General features: G+C 38.7%; 1 protein-coding gene across 2 annotated transcripts in view; it reads right to left on the bottom strand.

Moving 5' to 3' along the window:
• LOC136875423 (5-oxoprolinase) overlaps positions 1 to 16,700 on the bottom strand; it is a 352,212-nt gene that overhangs the window by 161,317 nt on the left and 174,195 nt on the right. For both annotated transcript variants that reach the window (XM_067148979.2, XM_067148980.2), the window contains exon 12: positions 10,743 to 10,890. In XM_067148979.2, coding sequence (XP_067005080.2) covers positions 10,743 to 10,890 — 148 coding nt within the window. The remainder of the gene's footprint in view (positions 1 to 10,742; positions 10,891 to 16,700) is intronic.

Below are 16,700 nucleotides of genomic sequence, written 5' to 3'. Positions count from 1 at the left end.
CAATTAAACCTTGTCAGTATAAATCCTAGGCTCCGGGAAACTAGAACTTTGCCCAAAATACATAAAAAAGATATTCTGATTCGTCCGATTATCAATTGCCGAAATTCTCCCACGTATAAAGTCTCCAAATACATTCATAATTTTTTGAAAAGACATTACACTTTTAATAATAAACAACCATTAAGAAATTTCATTGACTTGTGTGACATTTTGCTTAAATTTGGCGTGCGTCCAAACCAGATGATGTGTTCGTATGACGTAGTGAATATGTTCCCGAATATTCTGACAGATAAAACTGTTAATATCATTCATGATAATATTTGTAAACACAGTAATCTTAGTAAAATGGAAGTAAAAGAATTCACTAGATTGTTAAATTTCGTATTAGACAATAATTACTTCTTATTTAACAATAATATTTATAAACAGAATGGATTAGCAATAGGTGACCCAATATCAGGCATCCTTGCTGACATATTTATGGATTCAATCGAACACAATGAAATAATAGCAAAAATTAAAGGAATTGATTTATGGTTGAGATATGTAGATGATACATTTGTAATCATAAACAAAGATGTCAAATCAAGAAATCTTAAATAAATTAAATGAAATCAAACCTAATTTGAAATTCACGAAAGAGGACGAAGTCGATAACTCATTGTATTTTCTAGATATAACAGGAGTAAGGTTAACACTTTTGATTTCCAAATATTTAGAAAACCGATACAGTCATCTACAACTATAAACAATTCTTCTTTACACCCGAGTTCACATAAACAAGCATCTTTTCACAGTCTGATTTATAGAGCACTTAGAATCCCTCTATCTCCCAAGAATTTGAGGAAAGAATTAAATTATATTAGATACCTCGCTAAACAAAATGGTTTCAAAATAGAAATGATTAACAAATTAATCAATAAAATTAAGAACAAGTTATCTACAAATCTGATACCAGAAAAGACCAAAAAAACTGAGTATGCTACATTCACTTTTAATAATCCAGCTATACACCAGATTACTAACGCATTCAAGAAACATAATTTTAATATAGCTTTTAGAACTACTAATACTAACCAGTCCATATTCTTTAATCATAAAAAAGTTAATTATGATAAAAATCGTTATTTGGGATCGGGAGTATACAGACTCAAATGTACTCAGTGTAATTTTTCATATGTTGGACAGACTGGGAGAAGTTTTATGACACGATACATGGAACATGTTAACGCGGAAAAACATAGGAAATACTCAGTGATGAGTTTGCATATGAGGGAGACTTGTCACAGATTTGAATCCATAGAGAAAGAGCGATAATTAGAAACATACAAAAAGGGAGAATGCTGAACGAATTAGAAAGTTTATACATCTATTTAGATCAGACGTACAAGAAGCAACAGAATCTTAATGAACCACGGACAATAAAACTATGTTACATGAATTAATGCCGAAATTATTAAAGTCAGTTAGTTCGAATAAATTTAGGATACCTAATATACTTAATTCTTTAAACTCTAATACTCCTCCCATACCCACAGATATTAGGCCTACTTCCAGCAATACAGTTGACTCCACCCCTTTGTCAGCCTCGTCACAATTGACTCCACCCATCCTCTCCTCCCTTCCGCACTCCCCTATTCCTTCCCCTCCGAGTTCACTGCCACCTCTGCAGCACAGTTACAACACCAGACTCAGAGCCAACAGACGGGCAGCAACCAACATAACAGTAGATAACAAATAACAACTTCCACTTACATGTAAGTCCTCATCTGTCTCAATTTTATGTAAACCGAATTCTCTCCTTACGTTCAATTTCTTATTTCTTCTTTTCCTTCTCTTACAGAAAACATTATTTCTGCATCTACTGACATTTTCTGGCATGGTTTCAGCCATTTTTATTACCTACCGGTGCTAAGGGCCACTTACAATTTTTCAACAGATGCTTCTGTCTCACTTGCTGACAAATTTCATCAGCGGCCTTGGAAAGATTGTATTCATGACAATCAAGTTTATGCTTGTGTTCACGCCCTCATGTCGGCTTTATATTATTACCACTTTGGTTTTCCGCTAATATTTTATATGAACTGTTTTTAATTAGAATTTTAATAGAAGAAGTTTTAGTCTCCAACAAGATTATGGTTTAATCATAAGACAGTTTTCCATTAGCATCTTTATATATTGTATCACTTTTCACATTTTTATGTTCTGAATTTTAATAACTGACTAAACTTTTAACTTCCACTTTTAATTTAGTTGTATTGTTGATGATTGTGTTTAGGCTGAAGATGCCCTTAATTGAGGGCAAAACATGTCCCATGTAACTAAGAATCTATTTATGTAACCACTATAAGTGAAAATATAAGTATTGAATAGGTGGAACTAATTAAAACACCTTTATCAATCAGGTTTTGCAAATCAAAGAGGAACTTCAAACTCATATTACATTGCAACATTAGAGGTTATCATTTTACAATCAGTGGAGAGTAGAAAAATAAAATTACAGTTCTACATGTCAGAAGATCATTTTAATTTTTACAATATAAAAACCATTATTATGGGTTACCGTTTAAAGATTCTTGTAGATTTTTTCTCAGATTCCTGAAATGGGTAATACCTCAAAATGTCAGAAATGGCTTTGAAGGATATTTCTTCCCTGAGTTGGAGACATTGATTCAAAGCAATGAAATATTTATAACATGCAAAAATTTTGTAAAGAAGGTAAGAAGAAGAGGGGTACAATATTTCCTCCCTATAAAGCAACAAAAGCTGTGGGTAAGAGTGAGAAGACTATCCAAAATAATGTCTGAGAGTGTGACAAGGAAAAAAAAATTGAAAAGAAATTGAAAGCCCAGTGAAGCAAAAACCACATTCAAAGAAAATTGATCTTGACAAGCCAGTGGTTAACAGATGTGAGGTCACAAGTGATGTGCTTACATTTCCAATGATCTGCAGTTGGTTTATAAAGGCTAAGGTGTTGACAGGAGATGCCTGACTTTGTGGAATGGTCTAAGTGTGTATAATAAAGTCAGATTTTTGGCAGGCTGGGTTTGGAAAAGGAAAACAAAAGTATGTCGCCTTGGGTTAATACATATCGTATGCAGGGAGTGATTTAGTTTGATGCAAATGCAGTAATCAGCTTGGTCCATGCCTACGACTTTGTCTGAATGGGAGATAGTGCTGAATAATAATGATGATGATGATGATGACGATGATGATGATGATAATAATTAATAAAATAATAATAATAATAACAACAACAAAGGTTAAGGGAAAGGAGATATGGTGGTGGACAGGCAAAAAAAAAACAGAAATAAAGAAAGGAACAAGGTGAAGAAAGAAATGGATAAGGAAAAGCAAAAAACCTATCAGAGGGATAAGAATAAGATAGAAAGATTACATGTGGAACACAAAAGATTGAAACTACAAGTAAAGAGGAGTATCAAGGAAGAAAAGGAGAAATGTTTGGGAGAGTTTACCAACAAAATTGAGCAAGATAGTCGAGGAAATAAGAAACTATTATACAGAGTAATAAAATAAATAAAAATCAAGAAAAAATCAAGGCATTAGAGAGGGAAGATGGATCCATAATACGTGACAAAAAGGGTCTTCAGAAGGTGATGGCAAAGTATTTTGAAAAACTTTATAATGAGGATGACTGCTCAGAGGAAGAAAGAGAAAAAAAGATTGAAATAATGGATGGAGAAGAAGAAAAGAACCCGATAACATCGTTGGAATTTGAAAGGGCAGTGAAAGCAATGACCACAGGTAAAGCAAGTGGAAATGACAAATTCAATGCTGATATGATTAAGGCAGCAGGAAGCACTGGACTACAGTGGCTATACCGAGTCCTCAATGCCATATGGAAGGATGAAAGGTTAGCTGAAAATTGGCAACAAGGAAGCATTGTACCACTGTTCAAAAAAGGAAATAGTAAGAAATGTGAAAATTATAGAGGTATAACCCTATTATCATATGGGCTAAAAATAATGGAGAAAGTCATAGACAAAAGACTGGGGGATATAACAGAAAAACAGTTACAGGAAGAACAATATGACTTTAGATCAAATAGATCAACAATAGACTTGATATTTACTTGATATATTCGTATTTTTGGATTTGGAAAAAGCTTATGATACAGTTAAGAGAAGACATGTATGGGAATGCCTACTGAAAAGGAATGTCCCAAAATCATTAATTAACAAAATAAAAATGTTGTATCATGAGAGTAAAAGCAGTGTACAAGTGGGGAGTGTTGAATCTGAAACATTTTATTAAAAAAAAGTCTCAAGCAAGGAAGTGCACAGTCACCAGTATTGTTTATTATATTAATGGATGAAATCATAAAACATGTAAAACAGAGCATCAGTAGTGATGAAGTGAATGCTTTGTTATTTGCAGATGATGTGGTGATTTGGGAAAGGGAGAATAGGAAGTACAAAGGAGACTGGACACTTGGAATGAAAATCTGAAGGAGTCTGGAATGGTAATTAGTAAGAAGAAAACTGTAGTCGTGCACTGTGGAAAAGAGAAAAAGAGAAGCCAAGTGAACATATATGGAAAACAGTTAGAGAATATAGAACAGTTTACATATCTGGATAGCATTATTAATAGAAGTAATGAAATCAACCCTGAAATTAATAACAGACTAAGTAAAGGTACAACATTTTATCATCAAGTCAGAGAGCTTTTATGGGATGACACAATATATTTCATACCAATTGTAACATGTGGACTAGAAATGCTGGTAACTAATAAGAGACAAGATGGTAAGATCCAAGCAGTAGAAATGAAATTTTTAAGAACATCAGTTAAAAAGACAAGAAGAGATAGAATTCAAAACATTAAAATCAGAAAAGAGCTAAATATTGAACCGTTAGTACAGAACATACAGAAAGCAAGACTGAGATGGTTCGGACATGCAAAAAGAATGGGAAAGGAACGGGTAGCAAGAAGGGAATTGGAAAGAGAAGTTAAGGGAAAGAGACCAGTTGGAAGACCGAGAAGAAGGTGGATGGATCAAATCTGGAAGGACATTAGAGAAGCTGGATTGGATGTGGCGGAAGTAATGGAGCAGGAAAAGTGGAAGGACAGAAAGGAGTGGAGGAGGCTTGTTAACCACACTCGGGCGACTGGTGTGGGACATTGATGATGATGATGAGTAGTCTGCCTGGCGACGTCAAGCGTTTATGGTCTAACACCATGGTTAGCCAGTTCGAGTGAATAAAGACATCACCATCAGAATGTTGGCCAGCAGGATACGAGAGATGGTGGTGCATATACCAAAAGCCTGGATTCAGTTTCTAACCTCTCCACAGTGTTCACGTGGATTTGAGGCAAATGACACCTCTGATGGGATTCGTTCGTTAAGCCTTGAGAAGACTGTTTGGTGTTCTTTTACAGAAGTAGGCTATGTGCCGACACTGAGTTTCACCTTCTCCCTCATCATCATCTCACTTCCAGATGCATAGGTCACCCTGGGCATCAAATAGAAAGACCTGCAAGCTGAAGATGTCCTGGCACTAAAAGCAATAACACTAAATAAATATGCATAGTTACAGAAATCAAAATATTTTTGACTCAGAAAGAAGATGAAACCTTTGCTGAATATCTTAGAAGTGACTGGAAACTTTGTATAATGCCTCTATGTATTTAGGTTCTATCCAGCCAACAACACAAACACATGGCTATAGACAATTTCCCAAACTTGACATACATACATACATACATTATAATTATAGACTGTTATGCCTTTCAGCGTTCAGTCTGCAAGCCTCTGTGAATTTGCTAAACGTCGCCACAATCCTCTATTAGCAACTAGTATTGTGGCCTCATTTAGTTCTATACCTCTTATCATTAAATCATTAAAAACTGAGCCTAACCATCGTAGTCTTGGTCTACTTCTACTTCTCTTACCCTCCATAACAGAGTCCATTATCCTCCTAGGTAACCTATCCTCCTCCATTCGCCTCACATGACCCCACCACCGAAGCTGGTTTATGCGTACAGCTTCATCCATTGAGTTCATTCCTAAATTAGTCTTTATCTCCTCATTCCAAGTACCCTCCTGCCATTGTTCCCACCTGCTTGTACCAGCAATCATTCTTGCTACTTTTATGTCTGTTACTTCTAACTTATGAATAAGATATCCTGAGACCACCCAGCTTTTGCTCCTGTAAAGCAAAGTTGGTCTGAAAACAGACCATACTTTTGTCTGGGAGCTGACTTCCTTCTTACAGAATACTGTTGATCGCAACTGCGAGCTCACTGCATTAGCTTTACGACACCTTGATTCAATCTCACTTACTATATTACCATCCTGGGAGAATACACAACCTAAATACTTGAAATTATCGACCTGTTCTAGCTTTGTATCACCAACCTGACATTCAGTTTTGTTGAATTTCTTACCTACTGACATCAATTTAGTCTTTGAGAAGCTAATTTTCATATCATACCCATTGCCCCTATTTTCAAGTTCCAAGATATTAGACTGCAGGCTTTTGGCACAATATGCCATTAAGACCAAGTCGTCAGCATAGGCCAGACTGCTTACTATGTTTCCACCTAACTGAATCTCTCCCTGCCATTTTATACCTTTCAGCAGATGATCCAAGTAAACTACAAACAGCAAAGGTGAAAGATTACAGCCTTGTCTCACCTCTGTAAGTACCCTGAACCAAGAACTCATTCTACCATCAATTCTCACTGAAGCCCAATTGTCAACATAAATGCTTTGATTGATTTTAATAATCTACCCTTAATTCCATAGTCCCCCAGTATAGCGAACATCGTTTCCCTTGGTACCCTGCCATATGCTTTCTCTAGATCTACGAAATATAAACACAACTGTCTATTCCTCTCGTAGCATTTTTCAATTACCTGGCGCATACTGAAAATCTGATCCTGACAGCCTCTCTGTGGTCTGAAACCACACTGGTTTTCATCCAACTTCCTCTCAACCACTGATCGCACCCTCCCTTCCAAGATGCCAGTGAATACTTTGCCTGGTATACTAATCAATGAGATACCTCGATAGTTGTTGCAATCCTTCCTGTTCCCTTGCTTATAGATAGGCGCAATTACTGCTTTTGTCCAATCTGAAGGTACCTTACCAACACTCCATGCTAATCTTACTACTCTATGAAGCCATTTCATCCCTGCCTTCCCACTATACTTCACCATTTCAGATCTAATTTCATCTATTCCTGCTGCTTTATGACAATGGAGTTTATTTACCATCCTTTCCACTTCCTCAAGCATAATTTCACCAACATTTTCCTCCTCCCCATGAGCTTGGCTGTTTGCAACACCATCAGGATGATTCCCTCTTACATTGAGAAGATGTTCAAAATATTCCCTCCACCTCTCCAGTGATTCCCTGGGATCTTTTATGAGTTCACCTGAATTACTCAAAACACTGTTCATTTCCTTTTTCCCTCTCTTCCTAAGATTCTTTATTACTGTCCAGAAAGGTTTCCCTGCTGCTTGACCTAGCCTTTCCAGGTTATTACCAAAATCTTCCCACGACTTCTTTCTGGATTCAACAACTATTTGTTTCACCCTGTTTCTTTCATCTACGTACAAATCCCTGTCTGCCTTGGTCCTTGTTTGGAGCCATTTCTGATAAGCCTTCTTTTTACGTTTACAAGCTGCTCTCACTTCATCATTCCACCAAGATGTTCACCTTTTCCCATCTTTACACACAGTTGTTCCTAGGCATTCCCTTGCTGTTTCTACTACAGCATCCCTGTATGCCACCCATTCACTTTCTATATCCTGAACCTGCTTACTGTCTACTATTCAAAACTTCTCACTAATCATATCCATGTACTTCTGTCTAATTTCCTCGTCCTGGAGATTTTCTACCCTTATTCGTTTGCAGACAGATTTCACTTTCTCTACCCTAGGCCTAGAGATACTTAGTTCACTACAGATCAGATAGTGGTCTGTATCATCAAAAAATCCCTGGAAAACTCGTATATTCCTAACAGATTTCCTGAATTCGAAGTTGGTTACGATATAGTCTATTATGGATCTGGTACCCCTAGCCTCCCATGTGTAGCGGTGAATAGCCTTATGCTTGAAGAATGTATTCATAACTGCTGAACTCATACTAGCACAGAAGTCCAGCAAACACTTCCCATTCCCATTAGCTTCCATATCTTCCCCACATTTACCAATCACCCTTTCGTATCCTTCAGTTCTATTCCCAACTCTCGCATTGAAATCGCCCATCAGCACTATTCTATGCTTGCTGTTGACCCTGACCACGATGACACTCAATGCTTCATAAAACTTGTCAACTTCATCCTCATCTGCACCCTCATATGGTGAATACACGGAGACAATTCTAGTCCTAATTCCTCCCACTGACAAATCTACCCACATCATTCGCTCATTTACGTGCCTAACAGAAACTATATTGCATGCAATGGTATTCCTGATAAAGAGCCCTACCCCAAAGTCTGCCCTTCCCTTTCTAACACCCTTCAAGTACACTTTATAATCTCCTATCTCTTCCTCGTTATCTCCCCTTACCCGAATATCACTTACTCCTAGCACATCTAGATGCAACCTCTTAGCTGACTCAGCCAGTTCTACTTTCTTTCTTCCATAAGCCCCATTAATATTGATAGCTTCCCCATCGAATTCCATTTCATTCGCCAAGTTGTTTCCAAGGAGTCCCTCGCCTGCCAAATGGGAGTGGGACTCCATTACTCCCATAGATCCGAGGTTTGCTTAAAATGTTCTGAGCTCGGTAAATTCATGAAGCAGGTTGCTACCCTACTTGCACATAGTCCAACTGAGGATCTCTCCTCGAACGGGTTATGGACCACCGGTGAATTGTATAGTCCTAGCCGCCTGAGCACAAGGAGGGCCATGAATCAGAATATGTCCGAGATGCCCACTCCCATTCCATAGCAACTGTTAACCCGACTCTCAGGACCACTTACTAGGCCACTGAGCCGTTGCCCATGGTTCATGAACTAGGACGTGACTGCAGTAACCCACACTATGAACCAAACTTGACTTCTAGATTTAAATCATTGTGAACGCTAGATACCTCATTGTCCTTTGAAAATAATCTACGTTTTGGTTTTATAAACAGTCATCTCCGTACAGACCGTGAAAGCCCTTGGAGGAGTGGAAAGTAAAGGCTTCCACTATCTGTAATCTCGTCACTTTGTGAGATAGAAAGGTTCACTCTATACCTGACCACCTTTCCCCCAGCAACTAATTTGGTACTCATTTTTGTTGTAGGCTCAGTAAAACCTCAGGGCATATGCATCTCCAACAGTGGATATCTCATTTCTAAATTTTTTGACTTCCTGACAACTGATAAACTTCTTCTTTGGGTTCTGTATTGACACTTTATTCCTTAATAGAATATAAATCATTAGATGGTGCCGGGTTTGATTCCAAGCAGGGTCGAGAATTTTAACCATAAGTGGTTAATTCCCCTGGCACTGGGGCTCGGTGTATGTGTTGTCTTCATCATCATTTCATCCTCATCACGGAGTGCAGGTTGCCTACGGGAGTCAAATCAGAAGACCCGCATCTTGCAAGCCGAACTTGTCCTCAGACACTCCCAGCACTAAAAGCCATACGCCATTTCATTTTTTCCAGTACTTCATTAGACCATCTAATGATGTACTGAATAGGTGGAAACATAAGTTCACATTCTATTAGGAATAACATTGTTTATCCTGTCAGAGAATGAAATACACATCCTCCCCGGTGAACCAAGCATACCTTTACCGCCTTGGCTAGGAAGCCCCTTACGCTTTGGTTTACTGAGTTTATTCTTGGATCTTGCACAACTGCAATTAGGTTTACACCTCAAGAATCTGGACCATATCAAGGATGATAATTCAGTGTATTTATGATAATTTCTTATCAGTGGCAAGTGTTCCTGAAATCGAAGATAATTACTACATACATCAATTCAGGTGAAGAATGTTTACATCATCTGAGAATGTAACAAAATAAGTATTTACAAAAACATTTTATGTCATTACTACAGAGTGGGGACTTCAAAATAATAAAAACGCACACCGTAAGAGACACCTCTAAGAATGAGAAAGATGACCATATAACATTATACTGACTCAGTCCATTAATAATTAGAGAAGGGAAAAAGTCCAGAGATTTTATTTTTCATTTATCGTATGACTTTTAGTGCCAGGAGTATCCAAGGAAATGTTCGGCTCACCTCGTGCAGGTCTTTTTATCTGACACCCATGTGCGACCTGATGATGATGATAATGATGTGGTAGGGAAAAGATGAAATCCAGTGTTGGCACATAGCTTACTTCTCTTAAATAACACCAAGGGTTCTACTCAAGGCTCAACATTGCCATCCAACAGATGGATCACCATCAACTGCGTCAAATGCCCTCACTCCATATGAGCACTGCGGAGAGTTTGAAACTGAATCCAGGCATTTGGCACACAATCTAGCGATTAGAAATTGTATATCACCACCTCTCCTAACCTGCCAGCCAAATACTGGGAAAGTGAAAATTTTTTCATCAAAGGGTGTCAGACCATATAGACATTGATGCTTTAGCAACCATCGCTGCCAGGCGGGCAAGTCAAGAGATGAAACCCTTACCCATCCTTGGTGAGTAAGTAGGCATGCTCTTCCTAGCATCCATAAAAGCTCTCTCATTCTCATTATAATCAAGGTCAAGGGATACACAAGTACAGTCAAATTAGAACGAGTTTTCAACTACACATACCTGGTATTGAACTGTCTCTTGCATGGCACCAAGATGAACTGGAATGTGGGGTGCATTGGATACCAGTCCACCATCAGGACCAAACAATGCACACGAAAAATCGAGCCTCTCCTTGATGTTAGTCGAAATGGAAGTGCGTTGCAATATCCTAGAAAAGACAAATTTTCAGCTAAATTTGTTTTTATAATAAGCTTTTTTTAATGAATAATGATACCAATTTCACTACTGTTATTGATGGAAAATAAATTTTATTTTTATAGCAGTTTCAACAGATGTTGATTGGCCATCCTTGGCAAATAACTCCTGGAACAAGAACACTGTGTCTGTAATTAACACAAACAGAAATGAGTTGTGGTCATGTGGTGCATGGTATTTAAAATGTCTATGTTCAGTGAGAATGTTAGCGCTTTGAGATTTATGGAATTCATGGCTTTTAACTACCATCACAAAACTACTAAATATTATAACCTTGTATTAAATACAATTGAAAAAAACATTGACTATATAATTTCCAGGTGTCCAAGTAAATGAAAAAACTAAGCTAGGATTGCCACATTATTAGTTTTTCTGTAAGAACTGTGTAACTCTTGTAGTGCAGAATATATTGGAATAGCGTACGCTGGATATTTCCATTTGGTTATCTCTTACGGTATTGGTCCGGGTATTGCTGAACGGTCAGCACACTGGCCTTGGACTCAGAGGGCCCTGAGTTCAATTCCCAGCTGGACGAGGAATTTTAATCAGATATGGTTAAGTTTGGGTGTTTGTACTGTATTTCTCTTAATACACATTTTCAAATTCATAGAACACTTCACACAACAAACCACTGCTGATACATGCAATAGTGAACACATCCCACCACATAGGAATGGCATCAGGAAGGGCAAACAACCACAAAACTAGGCTAAATCCATTCATAGTGTCAACCCCAGCTAATTGGAAAAAGGCCAGGAAGAAAATTATTTCTTATGGTATTAGTTTTTGGGGTTGCTACAAATCATATCTTGATGCTATTTTTCTAATACAAAAATGATCTATCAGAATTATATCGAGACATTACAGTTTAGAGTGCAGAGCATTATTTAAGGGACTACAGATAATACCAAGCATATCAGTTCAAAAAAATGAGGGGACTTGTTTTTTAACATATGCCATGCTCCACAAAACAATACCTCACACCCAGGTATATTACCAACCAAACCTTTATTCTTTACCATTGAAGTATACAAAAGAACATCGATGGATTCACGTTCATTTTCAGAACACAAACGAAAATGTCCAAATAGGGGCAAAAACAAAGTGATAACAATCTTCCAGGGAGGATTTTTTTTTGCAGAGCTTCAGTATGGTGCATATCCTCCATGAGCATTTATCACAGCTAGGCACCGATGTGGCATGTTCCGTATAAGTCGACGGAGGTCACGTTGCGGTATCAGGTCCCATTCTTCAATGGGAACCTGTTCGAGGCCTTGGAGAGTCTGTGGTGGAACAGGACACTGACAAACACTTCTGACAAGTCTATCCCATACATGCTCCATGGGATTAAGGTTGGGACTCACTGCTGGCCATTCTATCTCTTGAATGTCCAGTTCTCACAAGACAGCTACAAGAGCCCAGACATTGTCGTGCACGAGTATGAATTCAGGATCAATACCGTATGCAGCAACCAACACATGCTGTAGCAGTATCTGCTCGATGTAGCCCACAGTGGTAAGATTACCACGAACGACGACAAGATCCATACAGCCATCAATACTGATGCCACCTCACATCATCACAGAACCTTGTCCGAATCGGTCGCCTTCCTGGACAACATTTGGCATGTACTGCTCACCACGGTGTCTCCATACACGCTGACGTCCATCACGTTGTGTCAAGGGAAATCTGGACTCGTCTGTGAACAACACAGGTCTCCATTGGCGAAGTTGCCAGTTGATGTAGATACGGGCAAAGAAAAGGCGAGCTGCGCGATGTTGCTGCCTTAAACGGGGCACTCGAACAGGACGTCTGGGTCGTAAGGACACTTCTCTTAACCTGTTCCTTACTGCCTGGTCAGACATCATGACTCCAGTGACCCTCCTGAGGTCTTGTTGCATTTCTCTGGCAGTTGCTGAACGACGCCGCAACACACAGATGGTCAGATATCAGTCATCCTGCGGGGTTGTCATGTGTCCACAACCTTGTCCAACCCTTCTTGTGAACTGGCCTGTCTAATTGTGGCGATTCCACAAGCGTTGAATAATTGACGGAAAGACATTGAGATCCACAGCAACACGACGAAAAGTCCATCCTTCCTGGATCAAAGTGATGGCCTTGTGACTTGAACCTCATTAAGATGTCTCATGGGATGTGCTGCTTGATGAACAACATGCTCAAATGACCACAGGATTCTGTGCACCTCACAATGACACATGGGTGCACCGCTATTCACTTTGTTTTAAGGGGTCACCTGACAGTTTAATGCATGGCTACACCTACAGATGGAGCATAACTTCGATTTGACATACCCTGAGTAGCTAAGGTCTCAAGGTTTGCCGAACGACCATTGGAACCCCATCTACCAAATTAACGTTCACATACTAGAAGTTACAAAACATGTTCCTCTAATTTTTTTTGAGCTGTGTATATTATGCAATGCATTCTATGACGATGATGATGCTTGTTGTTTAAAGGGGCCTAACATCTAAGGTCATCAGCCCCAATGCATTCTAAATGTGAAACAAAATATTGATGACTTCAGAGAGAATTGTGACACTCACAATTACTGAATGCGAACAAGAAATAATACCTTTGTTGAACATAAAAGTATGCCTCGAGGCATATAGACTCTGTTTGAATCAGTTTACTGTATATAATAAGCTTCCAAATAAGTTTAAACAGGTTAAACAAAGAGAGTGAAAGAGTGTCACTAGGATGAGGCCAGCTGGGTAGCTTGTCGACAACTCTCCAGTACATTATGTCCTGGTAATGTCACCACCGGGCGAGTTGGCCGTGCGGTTAGGGGCACGCAGCTATGTGTTTGCATCCAGGAGATAGTGGGTTCGAACCCCACTGTTGGCAGCCCTGAAGATGGTTTTCCGTGGTTTCCCATTTTCACACCAGGCAAATGCTGGGGCTGTACCTTAATTAAGACCATGGCCGTTTCCTTCCAACTCCAAGGTCTTTCCTGTCCCATCGTCACCATAAGACCTATCTGTGTCAGTGCAACGTAAAGCATCTAGCAAAAAAAATCTTGCCTGAACTATCACTTGATATGCTATCTGGTTCGTAAGCAGAGTATTCATCACTGTCACCTATTTCTTTTTTTTTTTTTCTTTTTTTTTTTTGTTATTTGCTTTACGTCGCACCGACACAGATAGGTCTTATGGCGACGATAGGGCAGGAAGGGGCTGGTGTGAAAATGGGAAACCACAGAAAACCATCTTCAGGGCTGCCGACAGTGGGGTTCGAACCCACGATCTCCCGAATACCGGATACTGTAATACAGATGTTGATTCCCATAGGGAATTTAAAATATTTGTCCCGAATGAGTAAATTTATAATACCAATATAATGGTCCGTTATTGGACATTATAAATTTTCCAGCTAACGCATTCTTGGTTGCCTGCGTTTCGCCCTCGTGTGCTAAGTTAGGCTCATCAGTTGGGACTTAGCACACCACCCAAGACGCAAGGCTAGTGCATACCGTGGAGGCCACTGCATAGGCTACTTGAAGCCACCAGCAGTGCCAATGCACTATGAGAGCTATGTCTCATTTCCAATTCCCTATGGGAATCAACATCTGTATTATCTGATTGCCAGGCAGGCATCAGTGTTGAAAGTGTTAACAAAAAGATAATAATCCCCCTACTTGTGTCAGGCACCTTGCTTTCACCTTTCCTATCCGATCTCCCTTCAACTCTTGTTCTTTTCTAATCTCAAAAGTATTAGGTTTCTGTGGCCTGGGGAGTCTTTAGTTTTCAATGGCCTTCATGGCCCTTGCCTTTCTTTTGATGATAACTTCATTTTTCGAAGTGTCGGACCTTTCCCAATTTTCCCTCTGGTTAGTGTTATGAGGATGGTTGCCTAGTTGTACTTCCTCTTAGAACAACAATCACCACCCTTACAAGGTGCTACAAGTCAGACCATGGAAACCAAGGTTTTTTAAAGAGGTTTTACTCCTCTTTCACTCGCCCTTTGTCGTGGCTTGTGACAGGCAATGTCTAGCTTTCCATAAACTGGACCCATGTTGACGGGGGATGGAACAAACAAGTGTTATGACATCACTTGACAATGCCTATACTGTCTGCTCATGTCCTGATACTGTACAGTCATGGGAGCTAATGAGAAATGAAATGACGTATGGCTTTTAGTGCCGGGATGTGTCTGAGGACTTTGGCTCGCCAGGTGCAGGTCTTGGATTTGATTCCCTAGGTGACCTGTGTGTCGTGATGAGGATGAAATGATGATGAAGATGACACATACACCCAGTCCCCATGCCAGGAGAATTAACCAAGTATGGTTAAAATTCTCGCCCCTGCCGGGAATCAAACCCAAGACTCCGGTGATCAAAGGCTAGCACGCGAACCATTTAGCCATGGAGCTAATTAAATAAATGAAGACACTGTGCCAGGGATTGTTTCTGAACACTTGAAGGGATATGTATGAGTTATTTTCTTACCGTACTTAGTTTATCCATCTACCATATATAAAATAACTTGTCCTGACTGACTGACTGACTGACTGACTGACTGACTGACTGACTGACTCATCATCGCCGAGCCAAAACTACTGGACATAGAGAAATAAAATTTTGAAAATATATTTATCTTACGTTGTAGGTGCTCACTAAGGGAGGTTTTTTGGATATTCCATCGCTAAGGGGGTGAAAAGGGGGGTGAATTTTTAAAATGACTGTATCTATATCTCAAAAGCTTAACAGTTAAAAGACATAAAAATTGGTATTTGGAATCTTCTTTAAAAATAAAGAAACACATATTTTTTTTCTTCTTGGAAAATCTTCTTAGAGGGAGTAAACAGGAGTCACCAAGGGGGTGAATTTTAAAATGAGTATATCTACGATATATCTCAAAAACGTAACATGCTACAGACATGAAAATTGGCATTTGGAATCTCCTGTAAAAGTAAAGGAACATGCATAATTGTTTTCTGAAAATCCACTTAAGGGGAAGTGTTAAAGGGGATGAATTTTTAAAATGAGCAATCTATAGTATATCTCAAAAACTTAGCATATTACAGACGTGAAAATCAGTATTTTTAATCTGCTTTAAAAATAAAGTAACACGTATTTCTTTTGTTTTTGGATGTGAAAATTGGTATTTTAAATCTCCTTTAATAAAGTAACATGTACTTTTTTGTTTTTGGAAAAAACACTTGCGGGGGGGAGTAAAATGAATGAAAGGGGGTTGAATTATTTTTAATTAGGATGCTGGTATCTCCAAAATTAAAGATATTATAGGCGTGAAAACTGATATTTGGAATCTCCTTTAAAAATAAAGAAACATGTTTTTTTGGGGGGGGGGAAGCACGCAAGGAGGCGTTTAAATGAATGAAAAAGAGGGGTTGAATTATTTTTATTAGGATACTGGTATTATAAAACTGAAGATATTATAGATGTGAAAATTGGTATTTGGAATCTCCGTTAAAATTTAAAAAACACGTATTTTTGTATTCGGAAAATTCACTTAAGGGGGTTGTAAAAAGGACTGAAAAATGAGTTGAGTTCTTTCTATGAGGATACTTATATCTCAAAAACTGAAGATGTTACAGACATGAAAATTTGCATTTGTAATCTTCTTTAAAAATAAAGAAACATGTATTCTTTTGTTTTCGGAAAATCCACTTAAGGGGATAGGGTGGGCGAAGAGAACTGAGGAATGTGTTGAATTATATTTTTGAGGATAATTATATATCAAACTAGCAATTGTACCCGTGCTTCGCTACGGTATTCCAGATTGT

The sequence above is a fragment of the Anabrus simplex genome, chromosome 6 (assembly GCF_040414725.1).
Source record: "Anabrus simplex isolate iqAnaSimp1 chromosome 6, ASM4041472v1, whole genome shotgun sequence".
Classification (NCBI taxonomy): domain Eukaryota; kingdom Metazoa; phylum Arthropoda; class Insecta; order Orthoptera; family Tettigoniidae; genus Anabrus; species Anabrus simplex.
The sequence above is the reverse complement of the archived record's forward strand: the minus strand, read 5'-3'. Positions and strand labels throughout refer to the sequence as shown.